Genomic DNA, 21,159 nt, shown 5'->3' with positions numbered 1-21,159 from the left:
GAGGCACATAGAGGCGAAGGGCAGGATTTCGCCAAGGAACCAAGGGACAGGATGCAGTAAATTGCAGGTCGCACTAAGATCATCGCATACTACCTACCTATTTGAGACACTGCCTAGGCTGACTCCTCGTCGCGGCATCTAGAAGGCTGCCAACTGAGCTCGAGAGCCACGAGCCTTGGGGGGAAGGTAGAAAGAACCCGCTCATTTTTCATACAGATAATATCTAATCAGAAGAAGGGATATACATATCCGTTGAGGGGTCAACATCGATGTCGTACCGACAGGGGAAGCAAACGTGGTAACACCTTCCTAACAGCTGCCCCGGTGATGTATAGTTCCGGCCAAGGTGCACAAGCCGCGAGTAAGGACAGTTTCAGGAGGCTTTCGGAAATCACAAAGATTTATATTCCATTCGGTCGATAAAGTGCTGATCATCTCTTTGCCTACGTCGGATTGAGGTGTTGAGTCAATGCAACCTTCCATTCTCAATTTTCACTGTTTTACGTATTTCGCCTGTTCTAATCGAATGAAGTTCCCTTTATAGGTGCAAGCCATGAGCTTCAGCCTGACCTGAAAACTCCTCCTCGATACACCAGGTTTCTCAGACAGCCTGAATGATGTGACACGGTGTGATAGGGCGACAGTATACTAGCAAAGGGCCTTTTGATTTCAAGCACGACCTTGATAGTCAGCTACCTTAGTTTAGTCAAGCAAAATATTCAATACCTGTCACTGTTACATGCCTTCCTGTTCGGCTGCTTGTATTCTACGTTTGTGAGCCATACGGAGATGACTACAATATGCGTAGAGAACAAAGAATAACTAGATGAAAGATAGAAATCAGTTATTCAAGCCCCATACACAAGAGTAAATCCTAGTTCATATCAATAGCAATCGCCGGCTTGTTCTTTATTTCAAGCTCGAGTATCGGCCGCTCAGGTTATGAAAGAAAACGACATCTTCAATAGCGCCGAAGATGTGAGACAATTAGGAGCTCGATATGGAAACAAGATTACCATGGATGTGGTGGTACATATCAAGCCATGATATTCTTCCAGGTAGAAAGATATCAAGTGATTTAGTCGCGGGAGTACATTCACTTTACTCAATGTTTGAAGCCTGATTCCTCCTGCCAGATTGTCTAGAGCACCAGTCTTGGGCAAGATCATGCGATGGGTCATTCAAAATAGGTAGGTATTGATCGATGGCGTTTGCAAAGTATCAAGGCTGGAGACCTTCCCGTTGGATCGGTGGCGCTGAATAGATTGAGCCTTGGGCGAGAGCGCGACAGAATTGGTCAACCGGACAATTTGCCATCTTCAACCTGATGTACTGGCCCCTTCCCCTTAGACTAATATATACATATGTCTAGTGACATAATCCATGTACCTTAGATGGTACGAAAGTATGGATTTCGTGTCCTAAAATCCAATCAACGGAAACGAGCGGCACCCTTCACCGCTAGGTGTATGTCTGTCCCATAGGTAGTATCGTATCAACAACGTCTCGGCTGCGTACAGGCCAACCTCACCGCTGGAGAGATCTCGAGGCGCACAAGCTGCCCATCGAAACGACAAACAACATAACGGACCCCGCCCTTAGCCAGTATACCGTAAGTTGTACATGTGCTACCAAGGAAGGAGAACAGGATCCGAAGCTGGAGATTAACGCCATCCTGAATACTTTTTGCTCCTGATTCCAATCCCATTCTTTTCACAGCAACCCCCTTCCTCGATCTCGTAGTGTAAATATCCATTTGCCTCAAACTTATTCTGACATGTTTCGCCCGTGGCCCAACCAAGCTCAACCAGACCGCTCATGGGCTACTTTCAATAATGCCGCCGGCAACAGAATCAACATCAACAACTTCGGGCTCCATCCACGCGGCCATGCCGCGCCAGCATTCATGAATCCGGAACCCCGCCTGTTCAACTTCTCACAGCTCTTCAACATCACCACCAACAACTTTGGCCCCGTGCCCCTCCGCCCCAATCAGCCAGGCCGGCTCCGCAACCGAGTGACTGTGGTTCTCCCCGACGGCTCGCGAGTCTTGCTCGAACGCGACCTACTCCACGAGCACCTCCCCCGGACCCGAAACTTCATGCAGCGCGGCCTCTTCCCCGTCCCCGAGTTTCTCCGAGGCTACGACGACGGCTTCATGGGAACTCTGATTGACCCCCGATACTTTGAGCATGCTTTCGCCCGCGGCACCACCTTTGTCTTTCGACATCTCGAGGGCCTGTGCCAATCATACACGTCGCCGTACGGGGGCGCAGGTGCAGCAGGCGGCGGCGGCGCCGCCTTTGACCTGTTCGCCCGGCCGCGCTACCTCCTCGCAAACGCCCGCGACCGAGGCGTGACCGTCCGGGAGATATTCTGGCACGTCTTCATACTCTGCTGCGTGCTGGACCAGGACCGCGCGTTCGGCTGCTCCGATTTGCTGGCTCGGCCGATTGCCGAGTTCCTCGTCGACTTTCTGCCGAGCGTGGAGGCGTTCTTGCCACCGCTAGCGATGCAGATTCTGTTTGTGGGATACGCTCGCATCTTTCGCGAGTCGGTATTTGAGCTGGAGGTGTTGAAGCAGATGTGGGAGTCGATGGATGTCATGGACCAGACGCACATCAGGGGGATGATGGGCCCCCAGTTGGCGACGAATGGGATGGGGAATAATGCGCAGCGGGTGTGGACAGCGCTGAGGCACCTTGGCCTTGTCTGAGGGGGTTCAATAGTGTTGCGATTGTTTGAATACTCGATTCTGTCGTCCCCTTGGCTTGCTCGATCATCGTTTATGTTCGCCAAGCTGGTCCTCGTCCATCTACTTTCTCTAGAAGGCCAGGCTGGTGCAGGTGCTTGTCCCCCTGCTCTCGATTGTGCTACAATTGGAGAAGCCTATTGTATGGTTTCAGTACCCATTCCCAAGCTCCCCTCTATGTAACTGTCCAAGAAGGTAAAATCCAAATTCTCCAGAGCCCAACTTTCTTCAGTTGAACACTGCGCAAGTTCCCCCGGTTCCTTGACTTCAGCCCGCGGAACGACGGTGCCTTGACCTTCAGTTGACGTTGCGAGTTTATCTCGGGCACAGCGATCGGTGAGAGGTTGCAAGTTCGCACCTATCAGTCTTGGCGTTCCATCGAAACGTTGCCGCTCAATTTTGATGACCCAAAAATGAGGAAGACAAATGTTCAGGACAGTGTCATTATGCGTCAGCTTAACACGGTAGCCTAGGTCGTCATCCAGGTGAGTCTCTGGCGAAAATGCGACTGTATACCTCTCTCCCGATGCCACATCATTCTCAATAGCCAGCAGATGTTTGAGAAGGGTGGCCACTCTTGTCGCGATCTCATCGTCATGCTGGTCCACGAGCTCCTGCATCACGGCCAGAGCCTGCTCCAGCATTCCACGGTCACTCAGCCGCTGATGTGCGAAAAAGTGAAAGCCCTTCTCGTCAGTAGCCCCTCGAGGAGCGTCACAGATGTGTGCCAGACACAAGGCAGTGGACGACAGGAATGCTATCAAGTCGGCTCCGCGGCAATAGTATCGCGCGGGTCGCGTTGCGCGGAAGGACAGGAACCTAGAAAGGATTTCGCGACTCGCCGTCACTGCTGTCGTTCGGTGGTAGACGTAGTCACACTCGGATAGCGGGCGAAGAACATTCGGGAAATGCAGCTGCAGGAGGAGATGATAGTACATAAAGTGGTCGTTGAACCGCAACGTTTCGCGAATCTTTTCCAGATGGCCCGTTTCTGAGGCCAAGGTCGGAGTGACCCACCACTGTGCTGGCATCACGGTCGAGGCTTCTTGTAGTAATTTGTCTATGTCCTTGGCCTTTTCGTAGTCGTATATGTCCGAGGGATCCCGTTGTAACAAGCGCCCGCAAGCGACGGTGCAAAGGCGGAGAAACCGATCCAGTGCCGGACAACCTTCCAAGGCATCTGGGCGGGCGTAGACATCGTTGAGTGAGCTCTGCGGCAAGCCCAACATGAGTGAGAGGTAACGGTCGAATTGCACGAGTCGGAACCAAAGATCATTCGGTTCAATCACTGAGCCGACGAGGGACCGCGGCTTGACACCCCGACTGAGGCCGAGCATCTGCGCAATCGCGACTCCCCGGCGTCCGGCAAGCCACGAAGTCCGAAGGTTGCCGGCGTAGTTCTCGTAGAGACCTTCCAGCATGACGCATTCGAGACCTTCTAGTGAATCTACAAGCTCGTCCTTGCAAGTGACCAAGTCGTGGACCGTCTTTACTGCCCGCGACATGATGTCATACCAGCTGGAGCTGAGTTTCTCCAGGTGATGGGCTGAAGGGAATGGCATACCCTGGAGGAAGGAAGCCAGTACCAAAAGGCTTCTCGCGATGAGAGCCGGATGTGACCCGGTCGGCGGTAGCTGCAGCAAAGCTGTGGATGACGGGAATAACGACGGGTTTGAACTTGACCTGGTGCAAATGACCGCTCGGATGATTTGCGAAGTCTCCACGGGGATTGCTAAGATGATGGCCATGTCTTCCTGGCTTGGCCATGCAGCGAGAAGCTTTCTGGAGATGGCATCATGTCCCTCTGTATTGGATACACCAGGGTTGGTAGGGACGACCAGTGGACGTTCTGGCGAGGCACTCTCTTGGGGAGGTGTATCCTGGACGATCAGCATGGCTGTGGTGTGTGTTACGACTGAGAAAATATACCCTTACGATTACAGTATCATCAAACTGAGTCTCGCCATTGAGCGACTCCGAAAGATGGGATTGGCAGGTTGCGGTGAAGGGGCCGACGGGTGAAGCCGACCGCCTCGGCGTGGTTCCATGAGTCCTGACCCGGTCGTGAGGCTCAGCTTGGGTGACGAGCCGATCTTCGAGCGGATGGTCATTCTGGTTTCCCGACTTGAGCAGCTGTCTCACCAGTGCCTCGACCTGGCCGAGTCTATCCACAATGTGCTTGTTACCGCCGGGCGGGGGCGGCAGATCCGTGGCCGCCTGGCTGACGCAGTCACTGCCGCGGCGCTTGCAGCCATCGCAGACATCCTGCGTGGCGGGTGAAAAGGTACAGCGGGCTTTGCGTCGCTTGCACTCCCAGCAGCTCTGGGTGCCCTTGCGCAGCTTCCGACGTTTCGGCGCCGGACCGGAGTCGGCGGGCGGAGGCTCCTCGGCCGAGGTTCTTTCGGTCGCCGCCATCCTGGTAATTGATGCGACGCACTCGATTCTTGTGAGAGTGACACTGATAGTCAGAGTGGGAAGAAGTCCTGCAAGTGTACCGTTGTTCGACCGCCGCTTTGGCGGAGGAGCGTAGCGGCGATCAGCTGACAACGAGGGGATCTTACACATTAGTAATCCTCCGCCATCCTCCGCCGCCGCACCGGTGAATCGGGATGAGGGGCCTGATGGTGCTAGGATCTTAGGCCAAGGAGTCCAACACGTTCGGAACCGCGTTGTACTCACGGAATTCGGCTCTGGAGTTGAGGGCCGCACGAGCGGCGGAGCCTACCTTGTCCGAGATGTATTTACAAGACTTCAACTATCCCACAGGTCGCGTATATAAAATCCCATGTACCTCTGCTTCACACTTCTTGAATCCCCATAAGAATCATTCCAGCATTGTATTCCCAGCGATAAACAGCAAGAACGCCGCAGTTACAGCTCCTACTCCCTCTCATACAAATAAGTAGACCAGCGTCTCAAAATGGTCAAAATTGCACTTGCTGGCGGCTCTGGCAGTGAGTACTTTCCAGACTAACTATATGCAGCCTTAGACTCACAAACGGTACTGCTAGACGTGGGGCGAGAAATCCTCGACGCTTTGGTAGCGAGAGGCAAGCATGAAATCTTGATTCTGTCCAGAAAGGTGAAATCAATCATATGTTCCGCCACATCTGCTCGCGTAGCTGACTCTCGCAGGATGCCCCCAACACCGACTTTGGCCAGGGAGTGAAATGGGTTCAAACCAGCTACGACGATGTTACCCACTTGGTCCAAGTGCTGGAGGGAGTCCATACTGTTCTCTCTTTCGTCGCTAAGCCTGCCGACCCGACAAACACCGCGCCGTGGAATACGCAGAAAAATTTGATTGATGCCTCCATCAAAGCTGGCGTTAGACGATTTGCCCCCAGCGAGTGGGGTTCGTAAGTTCTCTTGATCTCGTACACAGTAGCCCTGGATCTTCGCTCACTAAGGTACTCTAGCTCCAAATTCGAGCACACCTTCTGGTACGGATACAAAGAAGAAACTCGACAGTACCTTGCAAGCATCAACAAAGACAAGAAGGTGACCAGCCCAGCCTATGCATGATCCATTTCAACATACTAAGTTGGATGACTCAGGTTCTCGAATACTGTCTTTTCCAACCGGGCTTGTTCATCAACTATATGACGTACCCGTACAGCTCCAGCAAATATGTCAAGCTGTTTGAGACACCCATCAACTATTATCAGCGCCGCGCCCTGGTTGTCGACGGTGGCGAAGACGCCATCATTACCTTCACGACCGCGCAAGATCTGGCCAAGGTAGTTGCGTTGGCCGTGGAGTATGAGGGCGAGTGGCCCGTGGTCGGCGGAATTCAAGGAGCCCAGGTAACCGTCGGGCAATTGATTGCACTGGGCGAGAAAATCCGAGGTACGTCATCGCATTCACCTTCCAACAATATTTCCTTGATAGACCGCTGACGTTTGGGGGAAAAAAAGGCGGGCCGTTTGATGTGACCAAGCTCAAGGCCGATGATCTTCAAGCCGGGGTGGTCAAGGCCCCTTGGCTTCCCAAGTTCGAGCACCCGTCGATGCCCCCCGAAACAGTTGGTGCTATTGCTCCGAGCCTGGTCTCCGGCATGTTGCTGGGCTTTGTGGCTGGTAACATGGTGTGCTCTGACGAGTGGAACCGTCTGCTGCCCGGATTCAAGTTCACTCAGCCCGAGGAGTTTCTTACGGCCGCGTGGGCTGAGATTGATGCTGGAGCAAAGACTGTGTTCACGTCGTATTAGCCTCCTAAAGGGGACCGGAAAGCCCCAGGTTGTCTAGTTAGTCATACAATATTGGCCACGGCCTCCTATGTACAGGCCAATTTGAGAGTTGTTGCTTCAAGACTCATTGATCACTCAATATACCAATAACTGCTGCGTAAATTGCTCAATCCCGCCAACTGTTATGAGTGCAACAGTCATCATGCTGCGTCCTCGTTCTCGTAAGTTATTGTTAACGCTGGCGAAGTCAAGGGCCCCTTTACTAGCAAAATCAGCAGATGCGGTAATCAGACAATAATAATGGACCATTGAGAGAAAAAGAAAGCACTCCCATCACTACTATTTTGTGAAGGTAATTTAATGAGTTTGACTGGACTACTGGAGTTTGATCATTTATATAACCTCTTCAAACTGTGACGTGACACAGGTTTGACGATCTAGCCCCTTGGTCTCCAACTTTCCGACGTATTCCATCTTCAAAGCCTCAAGTCGGGAGAGCAGTGTACACAGCTTCTCTTCGACACGCCGTGACGACAAGTCTTTCCCAAAGACATGCACATGTTTGATGATTTTGAGTTGTAGATGTGGCTAATCTTTGCCGGTGGCTTGTGGTGTTGTGGTGTGGTAAGAAAATTTAGGAGGTTGCGTGAGTAGAGATTTCGTGGGTGAGGGTTGCGTTGCGTAGATGTGGCGATATACGGAGAATAGAGTGCCTTATCTTCCAGTCGATACATGAGATATATTTATAAAGTTCCTCAGGGTCGGCACAGTATAGTGAATAGGTTGGAAGAAAGCTTGCGTCGTTTCGACCAATTCACTACATGCTCATCAGCAGACCGTAATCGTACTGGTTGTTCATCCTCACTGATCAGTGATTCAGTTGCCAGCCGTACCTTGTGTGAATACAAGAAGTAAGTCTCATCGCTGTTCTCATCTAGATGTTCCTGGTTGACCCTTTAGGATGGAGCAGCCAAGGCGTCTGGGCAGACCATGGCCGTGACTAATATACTGCACCGAAACCACAGTCAATCTCAGCACACGCCTGAAGGCAAGGCTTTCTTTGTAGTTCTTGGCTCTTCCGAAGATTTAAGTCAACTTATAACCATTTTTAAAGCCCAGACATAGCTCACCATTCAATTAAAGGAAGGAAGGAGAGATAAATGAGAGGGAATGTCGTTTTCAGATTCAATCTGTGCCACCTGGGTAAAACATCAGGCAACATGGATAATATCACGCAGTCTTCCCTAAGAGATACGTGCGATGCACAAATCTAATCAGAATCGTGCAATGCCTTTCTGTACATTCACAAAGCCATGCGAGTCTTGAGAAAGCCTCCAAAGCTGTCAAACATGGCTTGATCATGCCCCTCCCTCCATCGGCACGTAAAGGCGGTCCTCTCTCTCCCAACATCCAGCGCCACCTCGAAGCCAAAACTGCATATTTCAGAATCTGTTGACTCTTCGACAATATTCTTGCCCTCACGCTCCTCTCGCATCTTCCGCCGCCTCCAAGCACGACTCCACACGTTCTCGCGCGCCCTACCGATGCCGGCCAGCTTTTCGCGGTCCCATTCCCAAAAGACCAGTTCCAACGAAGACATGAGCTCTTGAATCTTGACTTCGAGCTTTCCTATCTCTTTTCCGAGTGGGTAAGTAATGATCTCGGATTCGACAGCCGCAGGGAGCAGCTTCTTCCAAACGGCGGCCTTCATGCCTCTCGCGACCTCCTCGGACGGTCTCATCGCGCCGAAACTCCACGCAATGGCCCACCGCCTCGTCTTGTTGCCTTGTACAAACTCAGTGACGGCGTAATTGTCAATCTCCTTGTCTCTGAGCATCGCGACGAACTCTTCAAGACTCGATTGTTTACCAAACATGGACGTGTACCACTGGACCCTCTCGCGCAGAACAAGTGATTCCTCGAGGATCCTGGAAACGAACCGGACTTCTCCGCCGTCCGTCACCATCTCCACCGGTGCGCCGGTGCATGCAGTCAATGGAGGGCGTGACTTTTGCTTTGCGGAGTCCAGGAGGTCGCCTTCGGATGTGTAGAATGGCGGGTTCGTCATGACGAAACTGAGTGATTCCGCGCCCAATTCGTTCAAGGGGATCATGGGACCCTGGGGTGCACTGGCAACGATGGAGATTTGGCTTTGTAAATTGTTCAATTCTACATTCTTCTTGGCGAATTCCAGGCTCTTTGGGTCGATGTCTGGTCAATGTCAATGACTGAAAATTCAACCCTTGAGAGATTGGAGCATACCCGTTGCGAAAAAGGACCACTTCCGCTGGGTGCATCCTAGAAGCGGGTAGATGCAGCTCGCCCCAGTGCCGATATCGAGTCCCAGGATTTTCCGATCGGAGTCGTCGTAGGTTGTGCTATCGAGCAGGCTCTTCAGCCAGAGGATGTAATTGTGGCGGTTTGGAACCTTTTCCTGTCAGTGGTGCAATCATGAAGAACACACAAACCGGCAGTGCTCTACTCACGGGTGGGCATAGACGATCATCAGGAAGGTCTATGCTCAGTCCAAAGTCAGCTTTCAGAAGCGTCTTTGTGAGCTGCATCACGGCAGATGGATCATTAAAGTCGAGATTTCCACGTTTGAGCCTGGTCCGATGTCAGCAACCTACACCATGTCAGAGTCTCTCAACCCAAGGACCAACATGGCTCCGAATTTTGGGTCTTGGCGGCCCAGCTTCCCGAAATCCGGCTCCGTCGAATAGAGGTTGCGGTAGTAGGCGTCTGCGTGGGTGCCGGGTTCCGGTGGTCGGCCCACGAATCCGCGATCAGCCCGACGGATCGTATTTTGCAAGCTGGCATTGCTGTCTATTGGGGGACCGCTGTCCGAAATCCTTCGTCTTTTGCCTGTCATGATAGCCCGGGATGGGTCTCTGTTGTCACTCAATGATTGAGAAACATGGCTCATTGCCCTGCTGTCACCCGGCGACGGTTGATTGAGACTGGCCAAATGGGGTATATACAATGGGACAGACAAGCCTTGCGGTAGAAAGGAGAAATCTTGTGCAAGGGGAATTCAGGAATCAGGTTGGATGTTCGTTTTTGGTTGCGCTTCCTTCGCGATGTTGTGTTAGTGAACAGAAATTGATCTTGTTGATTGGTGACAGAAGTGGATGCAGCAAGAAGGAACTCGGTATGTGCATATGCGTCGGTGACTTGCTGGCTCATTGCTATAAACGGTATCCACCTGAACCTTCCCAGCGAGCTTCACAATAAAACGTCTTGAAGTTGCTCGCCTATTCTCGCCGTATCATGGGATGGTTTAATAGGATTACACATATCAAGGCTTCAGTTACTAGACGTTTCGGAGCCGTACCCTAGGTATTTTTGCACAGAGTTGCAAAATAGCCATCTTTTCGTTGGATCCCCAGAGGCTGCCCCTCACATCAAGGAAGATGTTGAAGTTCTACACAGCACTGGGGCAAAGAAGTTGATGTTGACTGCGCGAGCCAGGAGAATAAGATGAAGGTTGAAAATTGTATATTGCGGGGATATAGAGTATCGAGGAGCACAAATATATCTGTGGGTGGTTCTTCCAATGTATAAACGCTTGAAAACAAGTGGAAATCTGCACGCTTCCATATGCAACGCTGTCGCCTTCTCATGTCTGTCACACATGCTCGCATATGCATCGTGTCTCGCCTAAATCACTGTCCCCACGTGAGGACTCTCCACCGCCAGCCTTCGAGCAGCTTCATGTCCTGATCGACAACCTCGGAGTCTCCCCTCTCAATCTTGGCAGTGAGTCGCTTCAACCGCTTCGACACTGTCTTGGCCACCTGCAGAGAAACCTCATTGGTAAAGACGTATAGCACAGCGAATACGAAGAAGGCAATGCTAGCAAAACTGTTGCGGCCTAGGAGGCTATCCTTGATGCGGGCGACTAACGCCTTGCTGCGCCAGAATGCGTACTCGGTGCTGTTGGACGCCTGGACATCGCTCTCCGTCTTATCGGAAGGGCGGCGGAAGATGCGCTTCACGGCTGGGATGAATGTTGCTCTGTTCTCGTCTATCAGCCAGTTCCTCTGAGCTCTTGATGGCGGGGGATCTTACACAGCTCCGCCGATGAGCCAGTTTCTCCAGCGGTGGTTTTCGCCGTCCTTAATCAGGCTCGCTACCCCCTTCCGCAAGACCCTGAGGTCACCAACTAGTACACGACCTTGAGCTCTGATTTGATCTTCCAACTCTAGTGACATGGCGCCGTCCAGTCGACCTCTCTTTCTTTGAAGAGACAGATACTCTCGGAGAGCAAACTGGGTACCTGTCTTGACCGTTTTCAGGTCTTGCGTCGTTGTGGCAAGAGGGTTTAGGGCAGCTGAAGGACGGGGACCCTCCACCATGCTGGCTTGTTGAGAATGCGAAGTTGGGTACGCTGCAGGACCAGACATGTGCTCAACAGGAGCTACACTCGTCGGTCCGAGAGGCGGTCCTCCATAGCTTGGTCCTGGGTAAGGAGCTGTAGGGGTGGTAGACTGAGGCGGCCGAGAGTAGGGATCGACTGAGACGCCCGGCGGCGCTCCGGAAGGTGGTGGGGGATATGATCCGGGACCATTATACGGACCAGGCGCCGTCGCAACCGGCCGGCTGTCCATAGTCTCGGAAAAGCAGGCCGCTCTACCTTAGCGGTGGTGAGGAAGGATGTCCTTCGGGCCGCAAGTTGCAACTGGAGCAGAGCGGATCAGGCGGGAGTGAAAGCGGGCCTCACAAATCAGAGCTGAAGTGCGACAAAGAAACGACGGGAACAAGACAAGACCAGAACATAAAAGGGGACGGTTCTATGGACAAGGTACGAGGATCATATGAGCAAGGAGAAAATAATGAGGTGGCGGGGGAGCTTGGAGGGGAGCTGGAAACAACTCAGCTCACTGCAGGGCGGAGGAAAGGTGACGGGAAGGTGAGGACGGCATAAGTGGGGCTTGCCAGCGAACGGGACCCACTGCGGGATGTGGGTCCGTCACACGGTGTCAACTGTGGCGCAGACTCGACGCCACACGTTGCTTGTCGTCGCTTCACTTTTTGCTGAGGCATCATCGCCAGAGCTCCATTGAGTGCGACTGCCGGAGCTTTGCCTCCTGTAATCCACCACCACCATCACCATTGCCGCCACCGTTCTCTTATTCGCCCACCTCTACGAACACACAATGTCCGAACAAGCGAGCTCGCGGTTTACACCGTCCAACAAGACAACAACGGAGCGCATCTCGGACAGCACCGTCGGTCTCGTCGCGCTCTCCGACTTTCGCAAACGACGCGCCGAGGTCCTCGATCAGCAAGACCGCGAACGAGAAGCCGCCTTGTCCGGCACATCCACGCCCGACCGCTCCCATTCCGCGACGCCAGATCCCGGGAGCGACTCGGCCAGCGGTGCGAGCAAACCGAAAAAGAAGAAGAAGAAGCTCGGCGGCAGCAAGCTGTCTTTTGGCGACGATGAAGAGGAGGGGGAGGAGGAGGATTTGGTGCCAATGAAGAAAGGCAAGAAGGCAGACGAGGGCGACGACAACAAAGCCACGTCAGTGAAGAAGTCCAAAGTCGTTGCCAACTCGTCAGTCGCCTTTGTGCCCAAGGTCATGTCGAAAGCGGCATTGCGCCGCGAAGCAGCTGAGCGAGAGGCGTTGCGCAAGGAGTTCCTGGCGATACAAGAGGCTGTCAAAACGACGGAAATTGCCATACCATTCGTCTTTTACGACGGTTCAAATATCCCAGGTGGTACCGTACGCGTCAAGAAGGGCGACTACATCTGGGTGTTCCTTGACAAGAGTCGAAAAGTTGGCGCCGAGCTGGGCGTGGGGGAAAAGGCCAATGCACGAAGGGAATGGGCGAGAGTTGGGGTGGACGACCTGATGCTCGTTCGGGGGTCCATCATCATTCCACATGTGAGTAAAGCGTGTTGATATTCTATTCTGATTATCTGTCTAATCTTCTCTAGCACTACGAGTTCTACTTTTTCATCATCAACAAAAACGCCGGCCCAGGTGGCCAACAACTCTTCAACTACAAAGCCGACGCGCCGCCCAAAAAGGACGGTCCGGAACCCGACGAAGCCCCGGCTGCCCCCGCCGGCGGACTGACCACCGCAGCGGCTCTCAAGGCGGCTGCAGTGAAGGCCTTGCCTGATATCAACACTCTCGAAGGAGCCACAGACGACCCTACCCTGACGAAAGTGGTGGATCGGCGCTGGTATGAGCGCAACAAGCACATCTACCCAGCGAGCATGTGGCAGGAGTTTGACTCCGAGAAGGACTATGATACGGAAGTGCGGAAGGATGCCGGCGGTAACACATTCTTCTTCTCGAGATGAAGGTCGTTTTTCGTCGACTGTGTTTGGCGAGTCCGGCCCGCGGGGTCATTGAGGTGTGAACAATTATGCCAAGAGCGGCATCCTTGATTCTTCACCCTGCCAGCGTACGGAGGGCCAAGAGGAAGCCCAGGATCAACAACCACCCCGGCCAAAAGACCATGACTATCAGCATGTTGCCTCCCGGGCCCAATATGGTCGTTGCAAACTCCATGAAGAATTTCTTCCTCAACTTTTGGACTTTCTTGGATTCCCAAACATGTCCCAGTGACCTGCGGACCGCTGTTGTTGTCTTGTTGAGGACAATGTACGAGTGAACGGCAAAAAGACGCGTCGCAATGACGGCCGACGTGAGGGTTGAGGTGGCGAGAAGATGTGCGTAGACGAAGAGGAGCGACGACGCGACGGCGACTAGTCTCTGGAAGCGGAGCGCGAGGTCGGAGGTCGGCCCGAATACGGCAATGAGATCTGAGCGTTGGCGGATGGTAACGCCCGGCTCGTGCTTGGACGAGGTCAAGAGGGCGACTTTGTTCATGATGGCAACGGCAGAAGAGGTCTCGGCAAAGACGTGATCACGACCTACAGCAGCGCCCTGGGTGGTTTGACAGACTCGAGCGTCATCAGAAGCGTGGTGAGCACGATGCAGCTCGCGATATATATCGAGGGGCATCTGAACAGCGGCAACTGCATGCGACTCATACCACTCTATGGACTTTGGAAATCGCGGTAACAGCGTCTCTGAGGTTCCTGGTGACACAAAAAGGCTGGACGGAGATGAACATCAGACGTGATAGTGACTGCAGCGGTTGTGGCGCTATTAACCTAACACGAAGGTTGTCTAGAATTTTCTACCCCTCCATCGTGTCGAGATTGAAGCTGTGATAGCCCCACCACCACATCCTTTCCTGGCGACAAACCATGTCAACACGTGGGGTCCGACGTTCGCCGGATCGGTTCTCCAAGCTCACATCGGGACCTGGAGGCTTGAGTCGGAAGTGACAACGTGGGATCCCATCGACTCTTATTCGTGGGATCTCTTGATCTCCCGTGATCTCTTGCAGGGCCAGAAACCCCAATTGGGAACGTTTGCATTGACCCCTCGATGGACCCTGAATCATTCAATTTTCAATCTCCATTGGCTGCGCAAATCAATTTGATCTTATCGCGCTTATCGCGCTCCTCACAAATAGGATGGCTCCGGATTCCTCGACCTCTCGGAGTTGGACTTGAGGGCATGTGGCGGGACCGTGTTTCGGCCGCCGACCGTGGCAGAAGGACGCCCTATCACAGGTTGGTGCATCTGCCGTTTCCGGGACGTGTCCGACTCAAGCGGGCTGCCCACGGGGTGTTCTCCGGCATCTTCGGGTCACTTCGGGATCGCGCATTACGCCACAGTTGTTCTGCGCCACGATTTCCATTTCCCCCTCCAACCGTGGCGGGTGCTCGCCCTTGAGATCGAGAGTCTACATCATCTACGAGGGTCGGCGGCGGCACAGTTTCTCATGCGAATCTCGTTGACATGCAAACACTGCCCGTAAACTTCCTCACCGTCTGCGGATAGCTACATACCGCCCTCTTCAACCGTTTCATCATGTCGATGTACCAATGGCTTGTAGAGCGAACACTGGGCGGTCAGATCCCGCCGATGCGTTGCTGCCTGCATTCGCAAAAAGCCAGCGCATCCATCGTGAATTCTTTTACTCGGGAGTCACAAACCGGAAACGGGCCAACGGTTGCTCGGCGGCCCTGGATACCGGACCCATTGAGTCGGTGCAGAAAGGAACACGACCGCAGCGAGGTGTAACGTTCCCACGAGGGTTTGAGGCGAAATAGCAAAGTTCGGCGATGACCAAAGTCACTGCTCAGTCCGGTCCGACAGAGCCACCGCCAAGATCCATCGATCGCCCAGGCGGGAGTGGCTAGTCAGAGTCAGAGGCACTTGACGTTGGCATGAGTGGCTTTATCTGCCGTTAACCAGAGATTTGAGTGCGCCGCCCGCCCACCGTCGGCTCCCGTGGCATGACGAGCATGACAAGCGCCGATCCAAGAGTGGTTCTTCAGTGGAGATGCGGCTGGAAACGGGTCACTTCGTGCATGACTGACGGATGGGGACCAGAAAACAAACGCAGCGACATGCATATTTTGCAGCCTGGCTCCATGCAGGTTCCAGGTCATCCATTTTCCTGGTCGTATTTGGGATCGTTTGCATCACAGGGAGCTACCGAAGGGGGCGCTGTTCCTCTATTCTTCCCTCGTAATTGAGAATCTGACCGAGGAAATCCCATCCGGTCTCTCGTCATGATCCGACCAAGGACCCTGGAATCGTCCCATTCTGAACCCAAGTGCTCAAGGTCAAGGCGTACTCGTGACGCCCAACAGGGTCCTCGCCGCAAGCAAAAGAACAGCCACAGGAGAGGCATTCATGCATATCCCATCCCACTGGCATCCCTTCGCCATCTTCCCCAATACGAGCCAGGGATCGGCAGTCCGCCCCAGGGCACACGCCACCTGGAAAAAGCTGCTAGCTGTCAGCTGCCGCGCTGAGCACTAGGGAGGCCCCAGCCGATTTTACGTGAAAATACACGGGATTGGACCATATAGGATGAGAGACAAAGTCTTCTAATAATACACATCGTGCCCGGACCCAAACTAGAATGGTGCCTGCAGCGATGAGCCGGAATCGGGTAATTTTGATCGCTGCCACACCCCTCCTCCCCCTTGAGCTTCGCTGCGCATCAGCTCACCCATTTCCCAGATACGAGTGAGCGATGCTGCCTCCACCCCTCTTTTTGTTTCTCCCGCTTGTCTTCCAACGGGGGACGATCTACGCTGCGTTTGTGGGGGAGAGGATGGGAAGAAAGGATTTTTGTCGACGACCGGTCCAGTTGGCTATGGTCGCCAATACGAGAATGGTACCCTTTGTGCTACGTCATGGTTCAACGGTGCCACCCCTCCGGCCTTACCGACTTTTATGCGATGGATGACTGGGGCTCCCGGGGTAGACCTCTCGAAGCATCTTGTTGTTGTGGAGAGGTCAATGGCGATCTGTTGTTCACTCTTGGTGGGATGGGAAAACGTTGATGATGTTGCTCATGTACTTAAACCTGGGCAACGTTCCCCGTCTGATGTTTTGTGATTTTGCAATACAGCAGCACGCTTCTTTCCATCTCATCTCATCTCATCTCACCTAATCCTACTTCACAACAAATACGTCCCCAACTAATTCAACACCACGCCAAACCCATCACAACCCTCACCAACCTTCAAGATGCACATGAACTTCCTCCCCGCCCTCCTCTTCCTCGCCCGAGCCCTCGCCTCCCCCATCGCCCAACGCGACGGCGAGCAGACGTGCGGCCAAAAGTCAGGCAAGCTCTCCGAATGGACGCTCACGGGCTTCGACTACCACGCCAGCTACATCTTCAGCACGCCCGCGCACCAAAACTCGTGGGGTTACATCAGCTTCAACGTCTCCAACCCGGTCCTCGACTACACCGTCGCCTGCAGCGCCGCCAGCAACCGTCTCAGTGACTTTTTCTACGGCGAGCAGGTGTACCAGTGCGCGCCGCCCGAGGGGGAGAGCGCCGCGACGTCGTTTACGTGGAGTACGCCTGCCAAAGCTGTCGCGTTGAATCAGTCGTGGACTTGCAATGATGATCCCAAGTATCCGTGAGTGATATATTCTCTCTTATTTATCCTTTCCCCCTTCCTTCATGTTCACAGATGCCCGGGGGCTCAGGCTAATGGGAATGTGAGCAATAGAGCCCGCTACACCGCAAAGGGCGGCGCCGTCGCCAATCTCCAGTGCGACGAGACGTCTTGGCAAAACGACAACTGGACCATTGGCCAGATTTACTCTACGCGCAATATCAAATGCGGCATCATCACGCTGCCCACCCCGATCAAGGAGATTTCCGCCGTCGCTTAGGGGACATGGTTCTTTTTGCTTCCTCGCTTTTGCAGAGCACTGCCACGCTTCACACGACGCTCATGATGATTTAAGCCTTTCGGCTTACACGACACTCCTTGGATAGACATTACACGCATATTTTTGCATGGGTATGGCGTTGAAGGGGTGTTGCCAAGCAACATCTCTTTTTGCATTGAAACCTGCTTGTTCATTTTTCTTTTTTGGGACGAAAGAGAGGTTACGGAGCATATAGAATAGTATGTTCGAGGTAATCCTAATGTAATTCTACCCTACACATCATCGCGCTTTTCGTTTTGTTCTGTCTCTAGTGACTTGGTACGTGTGCTCGAGAGTTCCAAATGAACTATGTCTGGTGCATCAGACACTCCCTCTCATCTACTGGTATCTACTGGTCAGACGCCCCGACGAGCAAGCTTTTCATACCTCTTTGGAGCACAGATTTTCAAGAACACCTAGACCATGAAATGAACAAAGCAAGTGGGTATCTTTCTCTCCTCTTGAGCCTTCGAATCGCCCTTGTTCTTGCCGACATCAAAGACTTTTCGCCCCGTTGTAACCAGTTTTTCTTCCCGCTTCAGTCATCAGCCGTCTTGCCGACACAACCACGCATCTTCCATTAGCTCTCGGGCGGATAATCTGTCTTCTGGTCTCCACTGGAGCATCTTGCGGAGGAAGGTCAAGAACTCGGCTTGCTCGGCTCCCTCGAGGTTGCACTCTTCCTCCTCCAGCGATGACTCTGGTATCTCGCCATCGACAATCAGTCTACCTGTACCCCCGACTCATTAGTCCCGGTTCGCCATGATCAAAAACTTCCAAGATCCAATCACAAACCTTGTTCGTCGAAAAAGTCTTTCCACAACGACCCTCGGTCCAATAAGTCATCAGGCGGGGGGCCCAGCAACGAGACCGTCCTCGCAAAGTGCGCGGCTCGGGATGCGTTCCGGTCGCGGTGTCGAGTGTTGTAGAGGAGCTTCCCCTCGAACAAATCCCACACCTGGTGCCGTGGAAAATCAGCATTCCGTATTCGCTAAAGTCAGCTTCACGAAAGGGAGTGATGGCAGCGCAATCGTACCATTAGCCCCAACGCCCAAATGTCAATCTTTTCGTCCCAGGGGATGCCGAGGATAATCTCGGGTGCGCGGTACAGGTCCGGCATCACCTCGCCCTCAAAGTCTTCATTTCCGAATTGCGCATCGCCAAAGTCTGAGATGACTGGGTCGCCTGGGTCGTCTGGGATTTCGAGGCCTGTTGACGCATAGGTCGTCCGATCACCCGCAATTTTCCTTGCGCTTGGAAGTCTCCATTCTTCATTCACAAGGTCATCGAGAATTGTCGTATCTGAAATTGAGAGCATAATGTTTCCGTCCTGTATGTCTGAAGTATATATCAATACCGATGATCTAGGTCATATATACTACCAGGGAAACCAATACTCCCCTTCCTAACTGTATCGAGTGCAAATAACATAGATAGTGCGAGCAAGATCCTTCTTACCTGTATGGACGACATGTGCGACAGAGTGCATATAATCAATGCCCAGTAGCAGCCCGTATATCAAACCCTTTAGAAGATTTTCTGGCAGTTTCCCGCCTGCCAGTTCTCGAATATCGGCTAGTGACAGTCCAAGAGTCTCAAAGACCAAGCAGACATGCGGGCCAATCTTTCCCTGCAGCTCGAAACTGTCTTTGATGGAACGTAATAGCTTTTGACCTGGGTGCTCAGACTCGACGCCATCCAAGTGACGCAAGACTCTTTCCTCATTAAGTGCCTGGCGATGTCCGGTTTCATAGACCTTCAAAGTCATATAGACATGCTTCCTGGAGTCTAGTTAGCTTCAACTCTATAGGCATACGCATGTCGCCTTCAGAAATAGTCCCGCGTACTCAAGATCACGACACAGCCATACCGTCGACGCAGAGCCGAATCCCAACTTTAGCAACACTTGGTAGCGCGACGCAAAGACCTGTCCGATTTGGACCGGGTACCACTTGTCGGGATTATACCAAGCAAAGGCCTCCTCCTCCAGGCCCACCTCTTCGCCGTACAGCTCTTCCGGTTCGGCGTCCGGCAACTGCCGTGGGGGCGAGGCGTCTCTCTCCGCAATCATTGGCGACGGAGGCTACGTTTGCGGTTGCAATAAGCGGTGAGGTGGACTGTGGACATCGTTGTTGCGCGCAGGGTTTGCACGCGGCTGTTTTGTGGGGTGGAGAAATGAGGTGCGATAGTGCGGGTTTCCCCACCAAGAAGTCTCGTGTGACCACTTACACCCCGATCTGATGTTCAGCCACCTCCATTTGTCTGTTGGCTGGATATGGAGAAGTGAATCGACATGAACTTCGATGTGATGTGTGAGTACGAAATAGAAACGATTTGGAAACCTGTATTAAGGCTGTTCGCTGTATTCTTAGTCAGAATCCTTGCCGTCCTAGTTCCGGATAGTTACGCAATGCAAAAATCGACTCGAATATCTCGCTGACTTACTGGTGATTTAAGCCCAACGAACAAAGCCCAACTAACACTTAGTGGAGCTTGACCATACTTGGTCAATCTCCGATTAAAACTTCCGATTCAATAGCTGTTTTTTCGCCATGGAAATGATAGTGTTTTTTTAGTTCATGTTCAAACAATCTACTATGCCGACAGTCTGACAGAATTGTCATTGTTCGCGTCGAGAGCAGAGCTCCTGAACTCATATCGAAGCAGGTTGCCAAATCCTTTTGCATAACTGATTGCTCGCTATTAGAGGCGAGTTTACTGGACGCATGGAAATTCCCTCAATCGCTTGTACTCAATAAGCATCAACCTTGGAGAACGAGAAAACAAAAAAAGTACCCGGAATAAAAGCTATTTCGATAATGGAAAGGAAGGAATTAATGCCAAAGCTAAGTTGAACACAACCCGTAACAAACACTCGTAACCGGAATCGATATCGTACAAATACAGCTTAGAACGTTCATGATTCATCAGGCTCCATGCGCCTGGAGCTCAGCCTCAGTCCAGTCCCAAAGTTCCTTCGCCAACAGGTCATCCTGTCCGTCCTTGCTTGCAACTCCCGAGACTCCAACAGGCTCGTAGTATTCTCCACTCTGGACTTCCTTTGAAATGGAAGCCCACAGCTGGTTACGTGCGCCCTTCTCGACGGAGTTGACGAGCCACCGATTCGCAAAGTGCATCAGATACTGCACGACTTTGGGCGACCCAGTCGTGCCGGCTGCCAAGTTGGTGCTGACAACACCGGGGTGGACGGCCGCGACGGTGATATCCGGGTACTCCTTTGCCAGCTGCCTTGCCCATAGCACGTTTGCCAACTTGCTTTGAGAGTAGCGTCCGTAAGGACCTAGCGCCTCTGCCTCCGTCTTGAGGCTGTCGTACTGAACCCCTCCTTTGGTGGCATATGCATGACCATAGGAAGACAACGAGATGACCCGTACATCAGAGTTGGAATCGCTTCTTGCCGTCTTTTGGAGCAGCGGAAGAAGAAGTTTCGTGAGAAGCGCGTGTCCCATATGATTGGTCCCGAACTGAACCTCGTAGCCCTCGCTGGTCATTCCAGGCGGTGTTGCCATGATGCCGGCATTTAGCATCAAGACGTCGAGGCGCCCTGTTTCCGAGAGCACAGTGTCGGCGGCCCTTTTTATGGAGTCGAAAGATCCGAGGTCGAGTTCAAGAAGCTTGATGGGAGCGCCGGGAACTTGCTGCTTGATATCGTTTGCTGCGGCTTGGGCCTTTTCGAGGTTTCGTGCGGCGAGCCATATCTGTGCCGGACCATGTCGCGAAAACTCCAGGACGCTTTGTTTACCCAGACCCGAATTCGCACCAGTAATCAAGATGATTTTGCCCTCAAGGTTGGGAATGTCTCGTTCGGGGTCGAATTCAACCGAGGTACTTTTGCAGATGACCATGTTTGTCGATTTCTTGAACAGTGTCAGCTTTGGATGGAATTGTTTTTGTCGGAGATCTGCTGTCGGAAGAAT

General features: G+C 52.8%; 10 protein-coding genes across 10 annotated transcripts; 4 read left to right on the top strand and 6 right to left on the bottom strand.

Annotated features, from left to right (window-relative positions):
* Positions 1–1,777: 1,777 nt before the first annotated feature.
* On the top strand, positions 1,778–2,716 carry CORC01_01793 (uncharacterized protein; the record flags this gene model as incomplete). The annotated part of the gene is made up of 1 exon (XM_022613447.1): positions 1,778–2,716. One exon carries the CDS (start codon positions 1,778–1,780, stop codon positions 2,714–2,716), a length of 939 nt encoding a protein of 312 aa, XP_022480173.1.
* Positions 2,717–2,889: 173 nt separating this feature from the next.
* CORC01_01792 (uncharacterized protein) lies at positions 2,890–5,167 on the bottom strand (the record flags this gene model as incomplete). Its single annotated transcript, XM_022613446.1, has 2 exons — positions 2,890–4,632; positions 4,688–5,167. 2 exons carry the CDS (start codon positions 5,165–5,167, stop codon positions 2,890–2,892), a joined length of 2,223 nt encoding a protein of 740 aa, XP_022480172.1.
* A 505-nt stretch (positions 5,168–5,672) lies between these two features.
* On the top strand, positions 5,673–6,962 carry CORC01_01791 (NmrA-like family protein; the record flags this gene model as incomplete). Its single annotated transcript, XM_022613445.1, has 6 exons — positions 5,673–5,706; positions 5,764–5,834; positions 5,888–6,111; positions 6,172–6,253; positions 6,310–6,601; positions 6,670–6,962. 6 exons carry the CDS (start codon positions 5,673–5,675, stop codon positions 6,960–6,962), a joined length of 996 nt encoding a protein of 331 aa, XP_022480171.1.
* A 1,282-nt stretch (positions 6,963–8,244) lies between these two features.
* On the bottom strand, positions 8,245–9,813 carry CORC01_01790 (uncharacterized protein; the record flags this gene model as incomplete). Its single annotated transcript, XM_022613444.1, has 4 exons — positions 8,245–9,152; positions 9,204–9,375; positions 9,428–9,548; positions 9,605–9,813. The coding sequence occupies 4 exons, from the start codon at positions 9,811–9,813 to the stop codon at positions 8,245–8,247; spliced, it is 1,410 nt and encodes a 469-aa protein (XP_022480170.1).
* A 793-nt stretch (positions 9,814–10,606) lies between these two features.
* On the bottom strand, positions 10,607–11,551 carry CORC01_01789 (uncharacterized protein; the record flags this gene model as incomplete). Its single annotated transcript, XM_022613443.1, has 2 exons — positions 10,607–10,958; positions 11,013–11,551. 2 exons carry the CDS (start codon positions 11,549–11,551, stop codon positions 10,607–10,609), a joined length of 891 nt encoding a protein of 296 aa, XP_022480169.1.
* A 549-nt stretch (positions 11,552–12,100) lies between these two features.
* On the top strand, positions 12,101–13,257 carry CORC01_01788 (uncharacterized protein; the record flags this gene model as incomplete). Its single annotated transcript, XM_022613442.1, has 2 exons — positions 12,101–12,832; positions 12,886–13,257. 2 exons carry the CDS (start codon positions 12,101–12,103, stop codon positions 13,255–13,257), a joined length of 1,104 nt encoding a protein of 367 aa, XP_022480168.1.
* Positions 13,258–13,348: 91 nt separating this feature from the next.
* CORC01_01787 (uncharacterized protein) lies at positions 13,349–13,924 on the bottom strand (the record flags this gene model as incomplete). The annotated part of the gene is made up of 1 exon (XM_022613441.1): positions 13,349–13,924. The coding sequence occupies one exon, from the start codon at positions 13,922–13,924 to the stop codon at positions 13,349–13,351; it is 576 nt and encodes a 191-aa protein (XP_022480167.1).
* Positions 13,925–16,522: 2,598 nt separating this feature from the next.
* Positions 16,523–17,182, top strand: CORC01_01786 (uncharacterized protein; the record flags this gene model as incomplete). Its single annotated transcript, XM_022613440.1, has 2 exons — positions 16,523–16,923; positions 17,017–17,182. The coding sequence occupies 2 exons, from the start codon at positions 16,523–16,525 to the stop codon at positions 17,180–17,182; spliced, it is 567 nt and encodes a 188-aa protein (XP_022480166.1).
* Positions 17,183–17,766: 584 nt separating this feature from the next.
* Positions 17,767–19,292, bottom strand: CORC01_01785 (uncharacterized protein; the record flags this gene model as incomplete). The annotated part of the gene is made up of 5 exons (XM_022613439.1): positions 17,767–17,951; positions 18,017–18,179; positions 18,258–18,559; positions 18,680–19,002; positions 19,069–19,292. The coding sequence occupies 5 exons, from the start codon at positions 19,290–19,292 to the stop codon at positions 17,767–17,769; spliced, it is 1,197 nt and encodes a 398-aa protein (XP_022480165.1).
* Positions 19,293–20,148: 856 nt separating this feature from the next.
* Positions 20,149–21,087, bottom strand: CORC01_01784 (short-chain dehydrogenase/reductase; the record flags this gene model as incomplete). Its single annotated transcript, XM_022613438.1, has 1 exon — positions 20,149–21,087. One exon carries the CDS (start codon positions 21,085–21,087, stop codon positions 20,149–20,151), a length of 939 nt encoding a protein of 312 aa, XP_022480164.1.
* Positions 21,088–21,159: the final 72 nt, after the last annotated feature.

Source organism: Colletotrichum orchidophilum (assembly GCF_001831195.1).
Source record: "Colletotrichum orchidophilum strain IMI 309357 chromosome Unknown Scaffold_9.1, whole genome shotgun sequence".
Taxonomy (NCBI): Eukaryota; Fungi; Ascomycota; class Sordariomycetes; order Glomerellales; family Glomerellaceae; genus Colletotrichum; species Colletotrichum orchidophilum.
Note: the sequence above shows the minus strand (reverse complement) of the source record. Positions and strands in the feature narration are given on the sequence as shown.